Here is a 20,629-nt window from a genome sequence, read left to right on the forward strand (position 1 = left end):
TCTTTTAAATTGATTGAATTTTGTTCATTTTTTACTAAAATTGAAATTGAATTTTTTTTTAGAAAAAAATATTTTATTTTTATTTTGATGGATCTATTACTGAATTATAAAAAAATATTATTCTGTTGTAATTCTTTTTTTTAAACAAGTAAAAAATATATATAATTTTTTTGTACTAATTTTAATAAACATCTTTTTATTTACAGTGTTTTTTCTTTAAGGCTTATTTTTAATGTATTTTATTCAATGAAATAAATCAGCAGCGCCGTCAAAATGAATGAATTCTTTCCACCTGGTGATGTTGCTGGAAAGTCGTTCAGCGGACGGCGGGATTTCAACCGAAACCCAAGTTCCAGAAAGGGGAGTAAAGCATGCCGACTGAAGTGAAGCGTTGCCTGTCTTTGATTTGCTTTCAGCAGGCGAGACGAGACGAGAAAAAAATTAGATGTGCTCGTCGCCCGAAGGGAAAAGCGCAGCAGACAGCCGGGGTGGAGGCGTGCCGTTGACTTTAAGCAACAGGAAGCCAAGAAAACATGTGGACCTTCACAATAAAAGTAACCGGAGAAAATGGCAGACGCTGCTACCAGGGCAGCCCATCTTATTTTACTCATAATGTAAGGTGATTATTTTGGCTAATTGAAAAAAATAATGTTTTCTCACTTTTTAATGTGATGTTTTATTTATTTTTATTTTTTAAAGTGATTTGATTTGAGGATTTTCTGCTGATTTTTTTTTTGAAATTTTCCTAATTATTTGTTCAAATATTTTTGCCTTTTTTTCTCTATTTGTGTCAAATATGTTCTTATTTTATGTTTTTATCCTATTTTTTGTTATCTATTGTAATAGTTTTTGTAATACCTTTTCTTCGTGAATGCGCACCTTTTGAAAATATTAACCGGAGGGATTTTTCTCAAACATTTGAAAAAGCGTTTTAATCTTGAATCTTTTTTTTTTTTTAAGGCTTTTAACGTGCACCGTAGTTTTTTCTCTTATTTTCTTAAAAAAGAAAACTTGTACAGGAAGCGTGTCTCCACTGACTTTCTCTCGCTTGACTGGAGTCATTCAGCTTCTTGACAGTTGACTCACTATTGCTGTTTCTTCTTCTTGTTGTTTTTCTTCCAGCCTGGCGAACTTTTGGAGCCAAACTTTGACCTTTGGCTGCGATAAAACGCTTTCCTTTTTTTTTTCTTTTTTTTTACGTTTGCCGAGGAGAGGACGACCGCGACCGGGAGCTTGTCTTGCTTCAGTTGTGTTGTTGTTTTGTTTTGTTTTGTTTTGGGTGTGGAGGTGATTTTGGAAGGCAAGTGAGCAAGGAGGGGCCCACTGAGGCTAATGCCGGCCGGCGGGACGGCGGTCCCATGCAAGCAGGTGATGGATGGCAGCCCCCCCACCAGGTGAGTGCCCACACACTTCATTTTGGCACAGTTGCCATTCTAGTTTACACTTTTAAAAAAAAAAAAATGGGGGTGGGGAAGTATGAATCGATGCATTCATATAGTTGTCATAATCAGAATCAAGGAATCAAAGTAATAGTACACATAAGCGGCCATTTTAATGTTACGTAATCGATTCAATATTATAAATGCTGTTTTTCATTGTGGTTTCATCTAGCATTTTTTTACGCTTTGTAATTTTAAAATGTATCTTTGTCATTTCTTTCAAATGGGTTTGTGTACTAATATTTTTCTCCTTGTTTTGTCACATTTTTGTTCTTTATTTGTCTGAACATTTACGTGTATATATATATATATATATTTTTTTTTTTTGAATAATTGCACATTTTGTCTATTATTGTGTTTTTTACATTTAGTGTTTTCTTTATATATATATAAAATTAATTAATTTATTGAATGGTGCAAACAATCAAATCCAAAATACGAACACTCGCAAGGAGCTGCTGTAGACCACAACTCACTCACGTACAGACCGACTGCAGCCACTGATGTCATCCTCTAGGCCCCGCCCCTTAAAGGCACACATCAACACACACACACGATTCCTACAGTACGTATGTAAAGTATTATGTAATTCACTGTTGAAAGACAAATTTGGAAGATTTGAATCGTTTTAAATTAAGGTCTTTAAATGATTATTGATGAATTTGATCATTGTTAACGATGGATCTAATAAATGTTTGATTGTGTTTTTATACATTTGGTAACTCTATTAGAAAAGCTTGAGGGGAAAAAAATCATATTTTTGTGGAGGCTGGAATAGATGAGTTGCATTTGAATTGATTTGAATGGAGAAAATTGATTTGACACGCGGATTTTTAGTCACGAAATGAATGAAACTCACAAATGAAGGCAGCACTTTTGTAGCAAAGTTGGACACAAAAGCAGACAATTGAGCGAGCAAAGGCACATGAGTTTGAAAAAAAAACACATTCAGAGCAGCTGTGATTGGTCAGTGGGCGGAGCCTGGAAAGAAAAAAGCCCCTAAGCCCCTGGCATGAAGTTTTTTTGTTTTTTTTAAAGCTCATCTGGATTTGTTGTCGACTTCAAATTTAGGGTTGCCTCGAAGGCAAAAGGTCAGAAGAAAAATGAGTGGAAAACTTGATGATTTTGGTGGATTTTTTTTATGTGCAGATTCTTACAAATATGATTGAATAAGATGAGCAAAAACTCCTTTACATCTTTTTTTAAATTATTATTATTTTAAAGATATTTGTTTATTTAGTCCATTTTGTCCTATTTTTGTCAAAATTCTGTCAGCTTTGACAGATTGTTCTTTAGTGATTTTTTTTTTTAAATTGTCTTATTTTATGCTATTGTTCATAGAATTATTTAGATGTATTTCTTTTATTGTCAGATTGTGTTATTTTTTGTTTGGCTCCTTTGTTGGTGTTATTTTTGTATTGTTGTTCTTTTGTGACTTTTATGCAGTTTTTCTGTCCACGTTTTGTCATGATTTGTCAATGTTTTTAAATTTTTTGAATGTTTTTCTGATTGATTTTTTTGCAAGTTTTTGTCAAACTTGTTTTTATTTATTTTTTATCACACAGCCAATGTTGTCATGGATTTCTGCCTGATTTTTGTCCCACTTTTCCCCTTTTTTGTGGTAATTTTTGTCACAATTTTGCCAGTTACTCAGACGTCGGTCAATTTGCCAGATTTGTGTCCGATTTTTGTCAGATGGTGTCGATGTGGCCTGCGCGGTAGCTTGGCCGGCTGACCCGCCGTCGGCCACGTTCCAGTCGTGTTGCGTTTGAAAAATAAACAGGAAGTGGTGGCAAATGCCAAAGAGAGCTGAAGACGCTCGACGGGAACTGGAGCCGCACGCCGAGGCTGCCGCCCATCTTTCGCAGGAATGTCGTCCGACCGCCAGACGTTTGTTTGTTCACGAAATAACCGCCACGTAAAAGCCTACGCAGCAGGTATGCTGCGTTGCCGCTTCCCTGCCTTTCGACCGACTGGTTATCACCCGAAGGAAGGGCAAATATGGACAAATGATGAACTGGTCGCCAGTCGGTGCAGGGCCCATAGACAAACAATGGACTGGTCGCCTGTCAATTTGTTGGTGCCAAGAAAAGTTATTATAGTTAAACAACTACATTAAAATAAAAAAACCTAACTGGAAACTACATTTTACATTAAAATGAACAAAACCTAATTATAATTATAATGAGAATGACCTTCGATTTCATCTTTGTTAAGTTAATTTCATGAGCTTTTGGGGTTCATGTTAAAAGTATTTATTTCGGTATAACAGAAGAAGGAAGGTCTATGTAGTTTGACCATTGTAGTTTACTTGACTTTATAATACTCCATATAGGCTAAACTACTATTTTAAGGATTAAAAAAAATAAAATAAAACAAACGAAAAAATAATAAAAAAAATAACAATAATAATCATAAACTTCCCTTAAAAGCTTTTTAAAACGAACTGAATTAAAAAACAAACGCGTTTTCTAAATCGTGCCAAAGTCCATATGATTTCTTTGTCAGTTTCCTCAACGGCTCGTGTTAGCATTCGTGCCCGTGAGGCGCGTGCGCGAGAGCGTGTCAAAGAAGAGAGTTGAGCATTTCACACCGCCACTATGGATAGTTTAGGGTGGTTATGCTATATATAATAATCAAATGCAACTTGTGTCTCGTTGGTGACATACAAATTAAAATTGGAACGATACACGAAAGGATGACACGCACAATCGTGAAGCGTTTCCAATTTTGCGTCCAAGTTGTAACGTTGACGTTTCTGTTTTTTTTTCTCCGTGCAATACAATGTCGCCATCTAGTGGACAATTGTGTAAATGACAATAATACAATGACTAACAGGAGTACAATTCAAAATTCTTTATGAGTGTATGTGTATGCGTTGGTGAGGGTAGGGATGGATGGATGGATGGATGGATGGATGGATGGATGGATGGATGGATGGATGGATGGATGATGTCATACCCCTTCATCTTTACCATGTGTCTCTTCAGGTGGAGGCCGCAAAAGAAGACGTCATCCTCTTTCCCCTCAGCTGACGGCTGCTCATTTAGAGGGGTACGCACACACACACGCACGCGCACGCACGCACGCACTAAAACTGGTATAGGTTTACCGTATTGTGATTAATATCGTACTCTTGGCCTCTTCCATTTCCTTCTATTGTTTTTTTTTTCTCAAGCCAGAGTTAGCATACACGTCTTAAACAATGAGCCAACGCTAATCGTGGGTTTACAGTAGCCGCAAAAGTCTTTTGTTCTTATTTCATTTCGCATTCCTTCTCAAAGGAAAGATGGAAAATCTTTAGAAGTTTTGTGGCAAGAAAAATTTGTTTTTAACTGGAAGGCTGATATTTGAATGTTCTTAATTTTCTTAAAAGGTTGTAAAAGCGAAGTCGTAACGATTTGAAGCTTGCGAGTATCTTTCAGCATTTCAAAGGTATTTTTGGATTTGCATGAAAAAAAAAACAAAGGCGTCGTTGGCCATGATGCTACATGCTAGTAACGTTAGCATTTGTGTGCTAAAAATGTCCTTTGTATTTTATTGTTTGCTCATATTGCTCATAGATTAAAAAGAAAAGAAAAGCAAAACAAGACAATAAATTAAAAAAAATATATAGAAAATATTACGAAATACTATGAATATTAAGACAAAAAAATGCAAAATGATTATCGCGGAGGAAATTCATAAAATTACATGAAAATACACACACACACAAAAAGTTAAATAATACAAATACATTTTTGACAAAAATGCATCATAATTACAAGATTTCAGACATAAAATACAAAATGCGTGATTTGAAATCCACTTTTGGGCCATTTGCAGCCTGATGCTAAATGTCAGGTCACGGAGGTCAACCTGGTTCGAACGTTTTTCTTTAATGGCCTTGTTGTTGTCCTCCTTGCGCCGGGGTCTCCGCGTCTCCCGGAGCTCCTAATTTTAGCCTGTTTTTCCCCCGCGCCGACATCACTTCCTGTTTGTCCGACAAATGTGTTGAGTGGTCGCGCGCAATGCTGGCGGGTTCCTGTTCTTCGGCCAGCGTTCGACAAGAAGGCCGTTGAGCGCTCGCGTGCTCGACGGCTCATGTAGAGCAAGAAGAAGAATTGCGAATCCGGTGTCAGTTGCGCGGCGCTGATGATGGGCTGCTGTCTGTTCCTTTACTATCGGGTGAGTCACAAATTTCAAATGAGCACAACAATGTGGACCAGAGTTCGTCCTGTGGTTTTTCTTCTTGAAGACAAAAAATGGGTTTTGCTTTACCTTGACTAGGACGATAATTTACGTGGACTAGAGTTGCCATAGTTACCTTCATCGAGTAGCTTTGTTACTTTACTGATTACAGTAATTGATTTTAATGTAACTTGGTTGACTAAGTGATTACTTGCTTTTAAAGTAACTTAGTTACCTAACCGATCATTTGATCAACTTAAATACCTAATTGCTTACTAGGTTTTAAAGTAACTTAGTTAACTGATTACTTGATTTTAAAGTAACTAAGCTACCGAACTGATAATTTGATTAAATTAGTTACCTAATTAATTACTTGATTTTAAAGTAACTTAGATTACTGAATTTTAGAGTAACTTAGTTACCTAACTGATAATTTGATTAATGTAGTTACTAAATTGATTATTAGATTTTAAAGTAACTCAGTTACCTAACTGATTATTTGATTAAATTAGTTACCTAATTGATTACATGATTTTAAAAGCAACTATATGTGCAACGTTTAATGATTATTATGAGATTATTATCTTTGATTAATTGTTAATGAGTTAATTGTTCAAATCCTCAGAATTTTGGCATCTCAACATTAAATCGTCTCATATTTCTGTGGTCCTCCATGAAGACTGATTTTGTTTTTGTTTTAAAATAAGACGTGCAAACATCTGCTTTTACTTTTGAAAACAATAATCAACCTTTTTGTTGATTTTGCTGAAAATGCTTTTTTTTTTTTTTTTATCAAATTGATCGACACATTGACAAAGTAGTCAATTGATGAATTGATTCTTAAATTAATAGTTAGTTGCAGCCCTAAAAGTATTTTTACTTGACTTTATTGCTGACCTTTTAGCGTCACATGACCAAACCCCCAAAACAGATGAACTGTGACCTTTCCAAGCTGGTTAAACAAAAAAATTAAAAATTAAAATAAAAGATGAGCCCGCCGTCCGAGGTGTCAAATCCGGGTCCACAAAGTATTTCTAGTGAGTCCACAAACTTGAGTTAGTAAACCGACTCTAGTCTTCAGTATTTAACCAACTAGTTAGTCCACTAACTACCTGCAAAAATTGAGCTTTTCGTTGGAACTTTCCTGACATAGCGCAAACGGTGACTCATGCGTCTCATTTTTTTTCAACTTCTTAATTGTCCTACAAGAAGCCCATGCAGTGAGTCAAAGGTAAACTTTGTCGGCTTACGTAACGTCCAAAACAACAAAGTGCACGCACGCGAACGCACGCGCAAAACTTCCTGAGATTGTTTGTAGCCACAACATCCCTCGTCTGTCAGATCCATCCAAGTATTGAGAGAATCGATACTAAAGTGAGTAATATCGTTATCGTATCGATACATATTAGGCCTACATTGTGGCATGTTTAAGAACCCAACTAGAAAGTCTTAATTTGCAACAACAAAAAAAGTTATTTAAAAGGACAATTGATTTAAAATACAATAATATTTTATGAACCTCAAAGTACTTGGTATCGATGATACTGGCGCCAATATTTGCATTTAAAATCTCAAGTATCGCACAGCTTGCGTCTTGTCCTCGTCTCCTCTCGTCCTGTTGTCCACACATGCTGTGTGTTGGTTTCTTTGTGTTTTGTTGCCATGGCGACCTGCAGGAAACCGTGTCGCACACTTCCCAGCAGATAACGCAGTTTCCATGCGACCACGTGTTTTGTTTCGTTACGCCTTCTCGTCTCATTTAGCCGATGAGTTGTATTTGAAAGTGTAAGTGTGTCCTTATTAAGTGATGTCGCAGAAAGTGATCACGGACGAAACAAGAAAACGCGTATATGTATATATATATATATAATTAATGTAAAAAAAATAAAAAAAATAAAAAGCCATTTGTAACCTGAATTTTGTATTTTTGTGCATTTCAGAAGAAGAGGAAGCAGGCCAGCAGAGATGCAGACTCGCTCAGCCTCTGCACTCTGGACATCAATGTAAGTTCAACTTCTGCTCTTCACCAAACTTCACTACCCTGTCGTGTGCTAGCATCATGCTAACCATCAATGGAAAACGCCATAGGGAAGCTGGCGAAACGAGCGTGGATGTCATAGCATTTCTGACCGACGGATATTTGAACCCAAACGATCCAGCAACACGCAGTGGATTGTGGCAGCTCACGAATACAAAAAATTAGCTTATAATTGACGAACATTATAAATTCATTGAATTAATAATTATTTTTTTTTTAAAGAATTATTTTATATACTTATTTTTTTTAATTAAAAAAATCTTAGTATTAGTATTAAAAAATGTAATTACTATATATATATATATATATATATATAAAAACATTTATTAAATTTTTTATAACTTAAAACTAAATAACAACAAATAGAAAAAGCTGTTTTAATTGTTTTTTTTGTTTTCTTTTTTCACTATTCACAATAAATGTAATTCTAATTAATTAATGAAATAATTAAACTCATGTTTTGGGCTAAATAAGTGCAAGAAATATATTCATCTTTTGAAAATGCCACTGCTTCCTGGGCCGGATTAAAGAGCAGCAATCAAAATGTTCTTGCCCCGCCCTGATTTTGATGCTCACTGTTGTCTGACGCCAACTTTTGTTTGACTTTGTAGTAGTCTGAATGTAGGTCATGTGACCTTGATGACACACTCATACATTAGCAACAATGCGCTCGGTCTTTTCTTTTTGTCTACAGTTTTAATTTTAGTTGTAGGTTGCCACCCTGAAGGGGTGGGGGCGAGGGGGGCGAGGGGGGCGAGGGGGGGGCTGCTCCTTTGGCTGCTCTCTCAGTCCCCAATCGTGGCGTGGTTTGCACATGTGTGCATTTTTGTATTTTAAGCGCGGCCGCCAGTTCCTTCCCGGGCGTTTCCAGCTTTGCCGAAGCCAGCACAGGATGCGCGACCCCCCCCCCCCCCATCCCCACCCCACACATCAAACCCCCTCGCCCCCCACGTGTAAAAGGAGGTCAAAGTTGTTGCATTCATTTCGACGTCTCTTCCTCAGATTCACTTTTAAAAATGGATTTCATATTTTTGTATGTTTGAGCTTTCTATTGTATTCAGTAATTGGTTAATTAATTATAATTAAATTAATTGCAAATAGTGCAACATGAAAAAAATGCTTAATTTTTTGTTTGTATTAGACTACTGTATTAAAACTAACTTTACTTTTTGCATTATTTTGCTTTTTTTCCTCCTAAAAGTGGTTCATAAGACTGTATGCATTATTATTTTAATCATTCATCTTATTAGACAATTTGCTAATTATAAGAAATATTAATATAGTAAAAGAAACCATTTTACATAGACATTTAACATTTTTCCAATTACATATGTAGTTAATTGATTATAATTACATTAGTTAAAATAGCTAGTTAAAATTATTTTATTTGTACTTTTAAATGTTATTAGTTGCATTTCAATTTGCCGTTTTTTTTATGTTTATTCATTTTCTGTATATCATGAAGCAATTTGTCAATTAATTTATTCTAAATTATTAACTAAAAACATTAAAACAAATAATTTCAAATACAAATGTTACTTTTAATTAATCAAAAGTAAAATAATTACAAATAATAAAATTAAATAATGCCATGAATTATTACTTTCCATCCATGCAGGCATTTTCTATAGGGCCTTCCTATAAACGATTTAAGCAGTATGTATTATTATTATTATTATTATTATTTGAAAATGATGACCTGATCTGGGATTGAGCTGACCAATCCGTGTTTAGCACTTTCGAAAATGTTCCCAGGCCGGCTGTGGAAAGCGACACGTGAGTTGCTCGGCCATGGAGCCAGTTGAAGTCATCTAAATTCATTATTGACTTGTTTTTAATGAACTTGTTGCCGGGCGGGGTCACATGCTGCCTGAGCAATTATTGGATGGCACGCAAACCATTGTGGGACACAGTTTTTTTTTATCCTGCTCTTCTACTGGATCACACGAGGCATGAAAAAGAAACTCTGCCTCAGAGAGTCGCTTCACTTGAGTCAATGTCGTTCGTTTAATGCCATCAAATACTAAAAAGATGTAAAAAACAAAAAACAAAAAAAAAAACGAGCAACTGAGTCTGGCCGAACGAGTCAGGGAGCCAGTTCAACGGAATCTTTTCTGTCTGCGATGTGTTTTCGTGTGAATCCACCAGCTCGAGATAATGACGCAATTGAAATGAATCATCTGAGTCTGTTGTGTCTTTGCGGTAATTCTGCTAACTGGAGTCAGTGAACGGATTCAATTCGAATCTTCTGAATCTGCCGTGTTCCCAGTGAGTCGACTAACTTGAGTCAGTGAACGGATTCAATTCGAATCTTCTGAATCTGCCGTGTTCCCAGTGAGTCGACTAACTTGAGTCAGTGAACGGATTCAATTCGAATCTTCTGAATCTGCCGTGTTCCCAGTGAGTCGACTAACTTGAGTCAGTGAACGGATTCAATTCGAATCTTCTGAATCTGCCGTGTTCCCAGTGAGTCGACTAACTTGAGTCAGTGAACGGATTCAATTCGAATCTTCTGAATCTGCCGTGTTCCCAGTGAGTCGACTAACTTGAGTCAGTGAACGGATTCAATTCGAATCTTCTGAATCTGCCGTGTTCCCAGTGAGTCGACTAACTTGAGTTAGTGAACTAAATTCAACCGAATCATCTCAGTGTGCAGCATTTAGCCAACCGGCGAGTCCACTAACTTGAGCCAGTGAATCGATTCAACTGAATCATTTGAGTCTACTGACAGAAGTTAGACTGATTCGATCAAGTGATCAGAGTCTGCTGTGCGTTTTTTAACGTAAGCCATGTTTAGTCGGCGTCGAGGCGTGTCCCCGACGTCTTGTGGTCAGACAATGCGGCTGAATCAGAGCGGTGGCCATTTTGACCTCAAGGCTAAATGGCATGCGGGAAGGTCGCTGACTCGGAGACCAGTCACTGCCCGAGCATGAATCCATGGAGACCACTCGAAATGGGACACAATGGCCACGGTTGCGTTCCTCACATCGCACACGCATGCACGCACACACTAATTGCTTACAAAAATAATAACAGCACTAAGTATTGATATTATTTTCTTTTATATTGTTTATTTAGACTGGGAAAAAATGCCTTTTTCATATGATGACCTTTTTTATTTTATTTTTTATTTTTTTGTTATTTTTTTTACAGTGGTCGTTTTTTTATTGGGAAAAAAAACAATCTTTTTTAAAATAAAATTCTTCTAAATTCAATGTTTTTGGAAAATGACAACTTTGTTGAAAAAATAGGACTTAAAAAAAATATATATATATATTGTTGTGAGATTTTTTTTTCTAACAAAAAAAGTAGCTTTAGCTTAATATTTTTGTATTGAAAAAGTTATTTCCAAAATGAGAAAATATGACTATTCTAAAAAAACAAACACATTTATTGTTCTCACCTTAAAATAATCTTATTAAAAAAAAGAAGATTTTTAATAAAAGGGATTTTTGTAACCTTGAGAAATAAGACTTTTTATCTAATAAATATTACACATTTAGTCTCTTTCGATTGTTTGTAAATAAAAGTTTGTTTTTGTAATATTATGACATTTTTAAAAGTAAGACTTTTTCCTCAAACTTTATTGTAGTATTTATAACTTTTTTTTTCTTTAAAAGTGAGACTTTTTTTTAATCTAAAAAATAATACAATTTATAATTTTAATTTTACAACTTCTTCCTAAAATATACAATAAAAAATATGCTATTGATTTTTGCGTTTTTAAAAATGTAATCACAAATAATTTATGGTACTTTTGTTAATTAAAATAAATATGAAGACATTATTTATTTTATTTCATTTATGAAAGCACTCGCAACATTTCAAAAGAAAAAAGGAGAATTACTGTCATTTCTTTTTAGTCCCTTTTTATGTCAAATCATTTTCTTTCGTTGAAGCCTTTTGTTGTGGGAAATAGGAGGTTTTTCCTTAATTATTCTGTGAGAAAGTAAGGAAAAGGTGGGAAGGCATCGCAGTGAAAGAATGACGAGGTGATGAGTCGGAGAGAGAAAGAAAAAGCGATGAGTGAGCGAGTGAGCGTCACAAAGAGAGAGAGAGAGAGAGAGAGAGAGCGAGCGAGAGAAGCTACGAGTGGGATGAAGCTCGTTTTGGTTGTTGTGAGCAGCAGCAGAGGAGTTGAGCTGTCGTTGGAGTTGTCTTGGATCGCAGATTGTTGCGGCCAGTGGCTTCTGTTTGTTTGTTTTTCGGAGCATCATGGTTGCCGGCCAGAAGCGTTCGGATCTGCTGGTACGCAACGTGAAGTCCGCGTCTTCGGTGGGGGGCAGCAAGCACGGGAGCAAACAAGTGCTGGTATGACAAGAAAAAACAAAATACGTTGCATTTTGCTGTTGTGCTGTCGCGTATAATAAATGCAGTATTATGACATGAGCATCATCTCCGGGAAATGCAATTCAAATTGTCCATTTAGTCTTCTTTTTTTTGCAGAAAATTGAACTTCTAACTTCATCTAAAAAATTTATTTACATAGTCAGAAAAAAATAAGAGTTGTTTCCATTATGAATAGCAAAAACATGTCTATAAAATTGTTCTCACAAGGTTTCATTAACTTTATTTGTGTAATATTAAAACGTTTTCCTTGAAAAACACATGACTTCATTTGTGTGTGTTTTCCTGACTATTTTCATAAAATTATCATTTTGTTTCTTTTCAAAATATTACTATACCACTCTAAGAAAACTTATTTTTTAACGAGCTTTAATAAGCCTTGATAAGAAAGTTTAGTTTCAGAATTGTATTACTTATTTTTAAGTGTAAGACTTTTTCATTCCCCCAATTTGACTTTATTATTCATAAATACTTTAGTATATTTTCACCTTTGTTGTATAAGAATAAAACGAATCTAAAAAAAAAAATGTTTTATGACTTAGTCATTTCTAGACTTTATTTTTCATTTTTATGAGACTTATTTTCAATATTTTCGTAATGTTGCATCTTTGTTATTGGAAAAAAAATTCTAGTTTTAAAAAACCCTGATCAAAATATTTTTATTCTTATAAAAGGTGCGGGCTTTTCTAAAGACTCTTGTATCTTGAAAAATTATTTTTCAGAATTAGATTTTGTATTAGATTTTGTATTCACTTTTTGACCCCTGGGAATTTTTATTTTTTATTTTTGTAATATGAGGACATTTTATTGGAAAAATATCAATGTTTACTATCTCAGTTTCCAGGCAAATGTCGTGATGTGGAACCAGTTGACTTTTCTGAGCAGATTCCAGATGATTGCAAAAGCATCGCGAACGTGTACCAGCCTGTGAACACAATCCAAAGCGTCAAATGTTGTTGCTCAAACTGAAAGTGACCTTGAACGTCAACCTGCTGGCCGGTTAATTACGTCTGCCGATGCTGGATTCAATCATCAATGTTGTTTTCACACTTGATTTCCTTGTGAACACAAGTATGACGAGAAATATTGATTGCGACTTGGTCGGGCTTTGAGGTCATACTAGCGTAGCATGAACGTCTTAGCTTCCATATTAGCTTGTGGAGCTAATAATACTGCTAGATAGTGTGTCGTCAGTTATAACTATATTTATATTATTATCATCTTGGTAAAAATTTATTTCCGTGAAAAATTTTACTTTTTTTTTATTTGTGGGCCAACACAATGCCAATCTTATTATAGCAATTAGCATATAGCCTAGCATTGTTATTTAGAAAGCTAACCATGCAGCACCCCCTGGTGGTTGGCTGACTACGAGTTGAGAAAGCGCTTCATTAGATATGCAGCAGCATTCGAAATGTCAACATTGCCGATGATCATGGCAGTCGAAATTGGAATGTGATGACCCGTACTGGTTTTCAGGAGCCGAGCGGCAAACGCAGTAAAGCGTTGGTCTCCAGGGTGACGTCCCTGGCCAGCCTCCTGCCCATCAAGACGGCGCCGCTCAAAAGGTTCGGCCAGTCGCTGCAGGTGAGCCTCCAAAAACCCAAAAACCCGGCAAAGCCGTCTGTTGTTTTTCTTCTGACGGACGTGAACTCCCGCAGCGCTCCATCAGCTTCCGGACGGAACGAGCTCTTCCTCCTCCGCCGCCTCCTCCTCTTCCTCCTGCAGCTCCTCTCGCCTCCTCCTCCTCCATGAAGACGCGTGTGACCTCAGCGGCCAAATCCAACTCTTCCTCTTCCTCTTCTGCTTCTTCTTCTTCTTCTTCGTCTTCGTCTTCGTCCTGCGGCTCCACGGCATCCAGGGTTGCCACGGCGACCGCCAAGCGTCGCGACAGCAAACTCTGGAGTGAGACTTTTGACGTCCACCTGGGAGCCGCGCAAACGCTCAGCCCCAAAGACATCAAGCGGCAGGAGGTCACGTTCCTTTCGTACCGTCATATTCATTACCTCTTCATCAGCAATAGGACACGCGTTCAAAAAAAATCACAGAAAATTATGAAAAAGTGCAAGCAAGAATTTTGTTTTTAAATCAGTCAATCAACCAACCAACTAATCAATCAATCAATCAATTATTTCTGTGTGCCTAAATTGTAGATATCAATAAATATCTCTTACTACACTACAGTAAAATTATATTTATATATATTTATATATATATATATATATATATATATATATATATATATATATATATATATATATATATATATATATATATATATATAAAATCTCCAACATAATATATATAACACATATAACAAAATAATAAACTAATAATAAAAAACAATTTTTCTTATGAAAATATGATTCAGAAATATTTTTGGAACATATTTTTTATTTTTTTCATATTTTTATGCAGTTCTTTGTGTATTTTTTTCCTTTAGCCATCTAGCCAATCAGAAAATTGATCCCGCCCACATCACTTGTTGAGGGATGATTTTGACAGATTCAGCAATACCTTGCCAAAACAACAACAATATTTTCATATTTATTTTTTTCTGACTGAAAACAGCATTTTCTTGAAAAAGCAAGACTTTTTAACCAAATTTTGGATTATATCATCATTATCATATTCATAATACTTTAGTTAGTTCGTGATGTGGGCGGGACCAATTTTCTGAAATTGTTGCATAAAAAATATAAGAAAATAAAAAAAGTGTTCAAACAAATATTTCAGAATCATATTTTCATAAGTAAAATATTTGTTATTATTTTGTTATGTATATACTGTATATATAATTTTAATTACTAAGATTAAAAATATTGAGAAAAACTCCCATTTTTATTTTTGTTTAAAATAAAAATCTCCATTGGATACTCATACTCAGCTGTTTCTTTCCATTGCAGGCCATTTTCGAGTTGGCTCAGGGCGAGCAAGATCTGGTGGAGGATCTGAAATTGGCAAAAAAGGTCAACAAAAACCCTTTTGGATGCTTTCGTTTCTACATACACACAAACCCGTCCCAATTGTCATATTTGGGTGTGTTTTCTGCAGGCCTACCACGGCCCCATGCTGAAGCTGTCCATCATGACCGAGCAAGAACTGAACCAGATCTTCGGTACCCTGGACTCACTGATCCCCCTTCATGAAGGTAGCGCGCGGGTTCAATGCCCTGATCCGGTTCTCGTTCCGACAGCCCGAGTGCTGAGCGAGCACATTATTTCTGTGCGTCCTCAGACCTGCTGCGTCGCCTCTGCGAGGCCAGGAAACCGGACGGCTCCACGGAACACGTGGGACAGATCCTGACCGACTGGGTGAGGATGAAATGTTGTTACTTTGTTGTTGTTGTTTTTAATGAACAAAGTGCAGAAATGAAGGTTAGCTTCTACTCAGATGACAATCAAACTATACGTTCACTAATTTGGACGGAGAGCAGAGACTGACAACAGCGTCAAGTATAAACTAGCCGCCATTACTTTGTTTTAATGAGCCACTTTGGAAAATGAACTGGTTTGAATGAATGATTGTTCATAAAAGTAAAGTTTTGAGGTTGAAGTTTGAAGACTCGCTACAGAGTCATAATTTAAGCAGTCCTCGCAAACTTTGGGAATTTTTTTTTTTGTAATTCTTGTCACATTTTTGTATGAAGAGCAAAGCTACACACGCAATGAAGCTCACCGCCATTACTTTGTTTTAATGAACCGAGCGCAGTCAATTTTAGAAAATGAATGTGTTTTATTAAACAGATGATTTTCAATCAAAATATTCTTTCATTGTTTTGAATGAAGAGTGAAGACTCACAACAGCGTCAAGAATGAAGTTGACCACCGTTACTTTGTCTTACTTAACTGACAGCAGACCATTTTGAGAAAATGAATGCGTTTTAGACAAGCGATCGATTGGACATTTTCACTTTTTCCACATTTTTCACATTTTCACATTTTAAAAGTAGCTCAAAAGGCCGTTAAAAACATGACTTTATTTGAATGACCCAAAGTACATATTCTCAACAAAGTTTGTAAAAGTATTTTTTTCAGGTTTTATAGACGCACAATCACCTTCTTGAGATGCAGCACAGTATCAAAATTGTTATCGTTGCGTGCGTGGGTGCGTGCAGCTGCCGTGTCTGTCGTCGTACACGGCGTACTGCAGCAACCAGGTTTGGGCCAAGGCCTTGCTGGACCAGAAGAAGCAGGACCGGCGGGTGCAGGACTTCCTGCAGCGCTGCCAGCAGTCGCCCTTCAGCAGGAAGTTGGACCTGTGGAACTTCCTGGACATCCCTCGCAGCCGGCTGGTCAAGTACCCGCTGCTGCTGCGGGAGATCCTCAAGCACACGCACGAGCAACACCGAGACCGCCTGCACCTGGACCGGGCGGTGAGGGGAAACCCGCACTCTGCACACATTTGCTTCTTTTTATTCCGTAGATGCCATGGAATGTTTTTTCTCTGTTTAAAATTGTTTTTACTTTTATGTACTTCAGCGCTAGGATCTTGTTAAAATTGACAATTGACTTTTCAGGGCCAATACGCGGCCTTATTTCAAGGTATCGGTACTCGCATCAGTCGCCCTCTTGTGGCCGTTTTGCAATCAGGAACTAAAAAGTCCAAATTGGAAGAATGAAAAAAGGCCATTCATTTCATGCAATTTTGAGAAAAATGCTACATTGAGATAAGTAGATCTTTATTTTAAATTCTTTGTTATTATTTTTGGGGGAAAATTTTATGTATCAAAAGTGTTAGTGATATCAGTACAGACTACTCCAGTGGTGAGTACTGGTATCGGTCGGGTAAAAGAGGAGTATCGAACTACTAGTACAACTTTTTCTCAAACTATTTTCCATAATAACTTTTTCTTTGAATTTTTTTAAATATTTTTTTAACACCAATGTTTGATAAAAACATTTTTTACATTATTTTGTTCTAACAAAAACTTTTCGTAACATTACAACATTATTTTGAAGTTACTTTTTTATTTTTTGAAAACGACTTTATTCTCATAACTATAATTTCCAAATGTATATAAATATATATATATATTTTATTTTTTATTTTTTTAACTATGACATTCAAATAACATGTTTTTTTTGCACACTAAAAATGTGGCTTTGTTTTCATATTATAATTTCGCTTAATATAAAATATTACAAATTTCTCTTGAAAAAAACTCAAAACACTTTTCCACAATTTTTATATATATATATATATATATATATATTTTTTAAATTATAATATTTAATAATTTGGGAAATACAGTAGTTAAAAAAAAACCCCGAAGTGATGGATGCCATTATTTGTGCAGTACAATGGCCGTCTTCTTGTGGGCCTCCAAGTGACCAAAGTCCTGTTTTGTGCGCCGGCCGCTGCCGTGACAGATGCTGCTCGTCCAGAGCGCGCTGGCCGACATCAACAAGCGCACGGGCGAGTCCGAGTGTCAGTTCTACAAGGACCGGCTGCTGTTCACCGAGGTGGGCCACAGGGACGCCCTCATCGAGCGCTCCAGGACGCTCAGCTGCCACGGCGAGCTCAAGAACAACCGAGGACTGGTTAGCAAGACTTTTACGACGACACTTTGCCATTTCTGCAGGAATGTTGTGCAAAAAATGCTGGCGAGCCGATTCAGACTGCGACTAATGGCTATTTAATAATAATAAACCTGTTGATTTATTTTTGGGATTAATCAATAAATCAGGTAAATAAATGTCCATACTTCAAATTGGCAGTGCAAAAAAAACGCACAAACATTTCAATTAGAATTTAGAAATTTCAGGAGAAGTGGCAAAATGTGAACGAATGTTTCCCTCTAACATTTTTGACTCTTGTTCCATGTGCAGAAGCTCCACGTGTTCCTGTTCCAGGACGTGCTGGTCATCACCCGATCGGTCTCGCTCAACGAGCAGCCCGTCAGCTACCAGTTGTGCCGGCAACCCATCGCCATCCGCCAGCTGGACCTGGAGGACCTATTGGACGGCGAGATGAGAGTGGGCGGGTCCATCCGGGGAGCGTTCAGCAACAACGAGCGCAGTCAGTATTGGCCGGACAACCAGCCGCTGCAAAAGTCTCGGGCCGTTGGTTGTACAAAATGCTGCATACCTCCGCCAAGGCCAAACGCTTCACAAACATGTCCAGGCATACGGCGAACACTTGCTATTGGCCCTTACCTGAAATTTGCCAGTATTTAAGTTTTTTTTTTTCTTCATGTTTATGATTTTTCGCTGTTGTCAAATTTAATACGAAATGACAAAGTATTGTCAAATTTAATATAATTAATTATATATAATACAAGTTTCCTTTTCCAGCCTGATATCGATTCATTAAACCATGAATCTATTATTTTAATATCTCTTTTTTTCCATAAATTCATAATAAAATTTTAATTTAAAGGCATTTTTTTTGTATCGTACTGTTCAAATACAATACAATCTAAAAGTATTTTCTCACATTTATGAAAGCTCTAACTTATTGCACTTTAAGACAATTCGGAATTTTTAAAAATGTATATTTAATATTATTGAATTATAATTATGAAAATATTTTCATCTCATCCTTGCTGATGTCAATGTTTGTGTAACTATTAAGTGATTATAACGTATTACTTTCATTAATAAACTAAATCATTTAAACTAAATCATTTAACCAGTTACGACTTCAGCAACATTTTATTTGGAATATAATGTTTGTGGAGTTTTTATCATATCCTTGATATTTAAGAAGAATTGATGTTCTTTTCTTTTTGGAGAGAGAAGAATTGATGTTTCGGAATTAATCAATATTGGAATTGAAGTGAATCAAATCAAATCGGAAAAATCGAAATTGAATCGATACCCGGTCCTATATTATACAATAATATCAAATTACTGCTTGCAATTCATATCTTTATTTTTGTAAACATTAATGGACCAAAAAAAAACATAGCTAGTAGTTATATGTTGCAAAAAAAAAAAAAGGGAAGTAAAGCAAGCAAAACAGAAGGATTGTTTGATTTGCTGACAATTGTACACCAAATGGCCTCAAGACTTTGTTTTGTTATGACAGGGTGTGTTTGCCTCACATAAGCACCTCATGTTTTGTGTCCCGGCAGCAAAGAACTTCTTCCGCGTGTCGTACCGTGTTTCGGGGGGTGCGCCGCAGAGTCACTGCTTCCAGGCCAGCGACGCCTTCAACAAGCAGCAGTGGATCAACTGCATCCGCCAGGCCAAGGAGGCGGCAGAGGCGGCGCAAGCGGCGCAGGAAACGTGTTTGGCAGAAGACGTCGTGACGGAGCCGGAGGACGACTGCGAGGACGGGACGACTGCGGAGAAAGCGGCGACAGGAAGTGACGCCGCTGCGGACATGGAGACGGAACAGGCCGAGTTGAGGATCAAAATGGAGGACGAGGCAGGCGAGAGACAAAATGGTGATGCCGAGGAGGACATGGACGAGGTGTTCAACGCGGACGGCAGCGACGGGGAGGACGTACGATGCTGACGTTTGCACTTCACAAACGACCAGAAGGGTCTGGTTCGATGTCTGGTCGCCATGGTAACCAGAGACTGCACGACCAAAGAGACTTGACGCCAAAGCCACTGACTGCAGTCACTTTAAAAGCCTGGAAAAGCCGCCGTTTTGCTGTTCCGTCAAATGGAGATGTGATGAAGCACGTGTGTGGAAAATCTTTTTCACACTGCACTTGTTTCCTTGGTGTTCAAGGACGACGTGTGCGAGTGCAAGCTTGCTCGTATTTGGTATCGCTCGTGTCGCAGCTAACCAGGATTTGACAGGGAGGCTTTTCCCACGAGTTGGTCTGTTGCTCTTCTGCGATCACTCCACCAGTGTGTTACTAAGTGCAGTGTGAAAAGGCCTTAAACGGGAAGTCAAGTTGAAAAATGTATTTGCAGTAATACGGTCTATGTGCTCTTACTAGTCCAAACACGCTAACATTGTATTCAACACCGCCCCCTGCTGACAACTGAAATTGACGTCAACGTGGCTTTGGGCACGCGTTCACGGCTCACCAGTTGTCTCGGTTTGGTCGCGTGATATTTGCAATGCCAGCCCGGAGGCTGCTTGCTGTCAATTTCAGTCGACAGCAGAGCGCGCTGCTGTCTTTGTGAAGGGCTAATAATCCCCCCCCCCCCTCCAGGATTTTAACAAACGTATTTATTATTATTCATGAGAAATAGGACCTTTTGGTCAAACTCATTTTGACTTCCTCACATATGGGCATGACATCACTTCAGGTCCCGCCAATGCCCTTATATGGTCATCCTATGAGGTTGCTTCCGACTCATGTCCGAATACCCCGCCCCTATGCCCTTATATGGTCATCATATGATGTCCATGTGCATTACACCTGGAGCCGTATGTATTCGTGAGAGATATTGGACCTTTAAAAAAAAAAAACATCTCCTAAGAAGCTGTAAAAATGAGTTTGATGAAAAGGGTATATTACTTGTCATAACTCTCATCTCGCAGGTGCGGCCTCCTGTGTTGTTATGATTGTTCCAATATATATATAAAAAAAAACAAAAAGAATGACAATCAGAGAAAAACTGTACTGTATATTTCTGGAACTACTGTATAATGTGTGTATGTATATGGTTGTAGGAATAAAGCCATTCATATCTGTCTTGTGTCACCTGTCTACGTCAACCTCATA

The 20,629-nt window shown here is 37.2% G+C and overlaps 1 protein-coding gene across 5 annotated transcripts; it reads left to right on the forward strand.

Moving 5' to 3' along the window:
- Positions 1-1,053: 1,053 nt before the first annotated feature.
- arhgef3 (Rho guanine nucleotide exchange factor (GEF) 3) lies at positions 1,054-20,617 on the forward strand. 5 transcript variants are annotated; one of them, XM_086087974.1, is made up of 12 exons: positions 1,054-1,394; positions 4,430-4,493; positions 7,550-7,612; positions 13,474-13,581; positions 13,656-13,967; positions 14,901-14,963; positions 15,049-15,145; positions 15,232-15,308; positions 16,112-16,369; positions 17,294-17,537; positions 17,826-18,015; positions 19,073-20,617. In XM_086087974.1, exons 1-12 carry the CDS (start codon positions 1,333-1,335, stop codon positions 19,308-19,310), a joined length of 1,776 nt encoding a protein of 591 aa, XP_085944100.1. In that variant the 5' UTR covers positions 1,054-1,332; the 3' UTR covers positions 19,311-20,617. The 5 variants fall into 5 exon arrangements, with proteins under 5 accessions (XP_085944100.1, XP_085944098.1, XP_085944099.1 ...); XM_086087972.1 differs by having other exon boundaries at positions 1,055-1,394; positions 17,367-17,537; XM_086087973.1 differs by having other exon boundaries at positions 1,055-1,394; positions 7,553-7,612; positions 17,367-17,537.
- Positions 20,618-20,629: the final 12 nt, after the last annotated feature.

The sequence above is a fragment of the Leptonotus elevatus genome, chromosome 10, assembly GCF_054856555.1.
Source record: "Leptonotus elevatus isolate MCC_2025b chromosome 10, RoL_Lele_1.0, whole genome shotgun sequence".
In the NCBI taxonomy this organism is placed as follows: Eukaryota; Metazoa; Chordata; class Actinopteri; order Syngnathiformes; family Syngnathidae; genus Leptonotus; species Leptonotus elevatus.

Coding starts and splice junctions, on each gene's coding strand:
- arhgef3 (XM_086087972.1), top strand. CDS start 1,333: ATGCCGGCCGGCGGGACGGCGGTCCCATGCAAGCAGGTGATGGATGGC. Junction 13,968..14,900: donor AAGACATCAAGCGGCAGGAG/GTCACGTTCCTT, acceptor TTTCCATTGCAG/GCCATTTTCGAGTTGGCTCA. Junction 16,370..17,366: donor GCCTGCACCTGGACCGGGCG/GTGAGGGGAAAC, acceptor CTGCCGTGACAG/ATGCTGCTCGTCCAGAGCGC.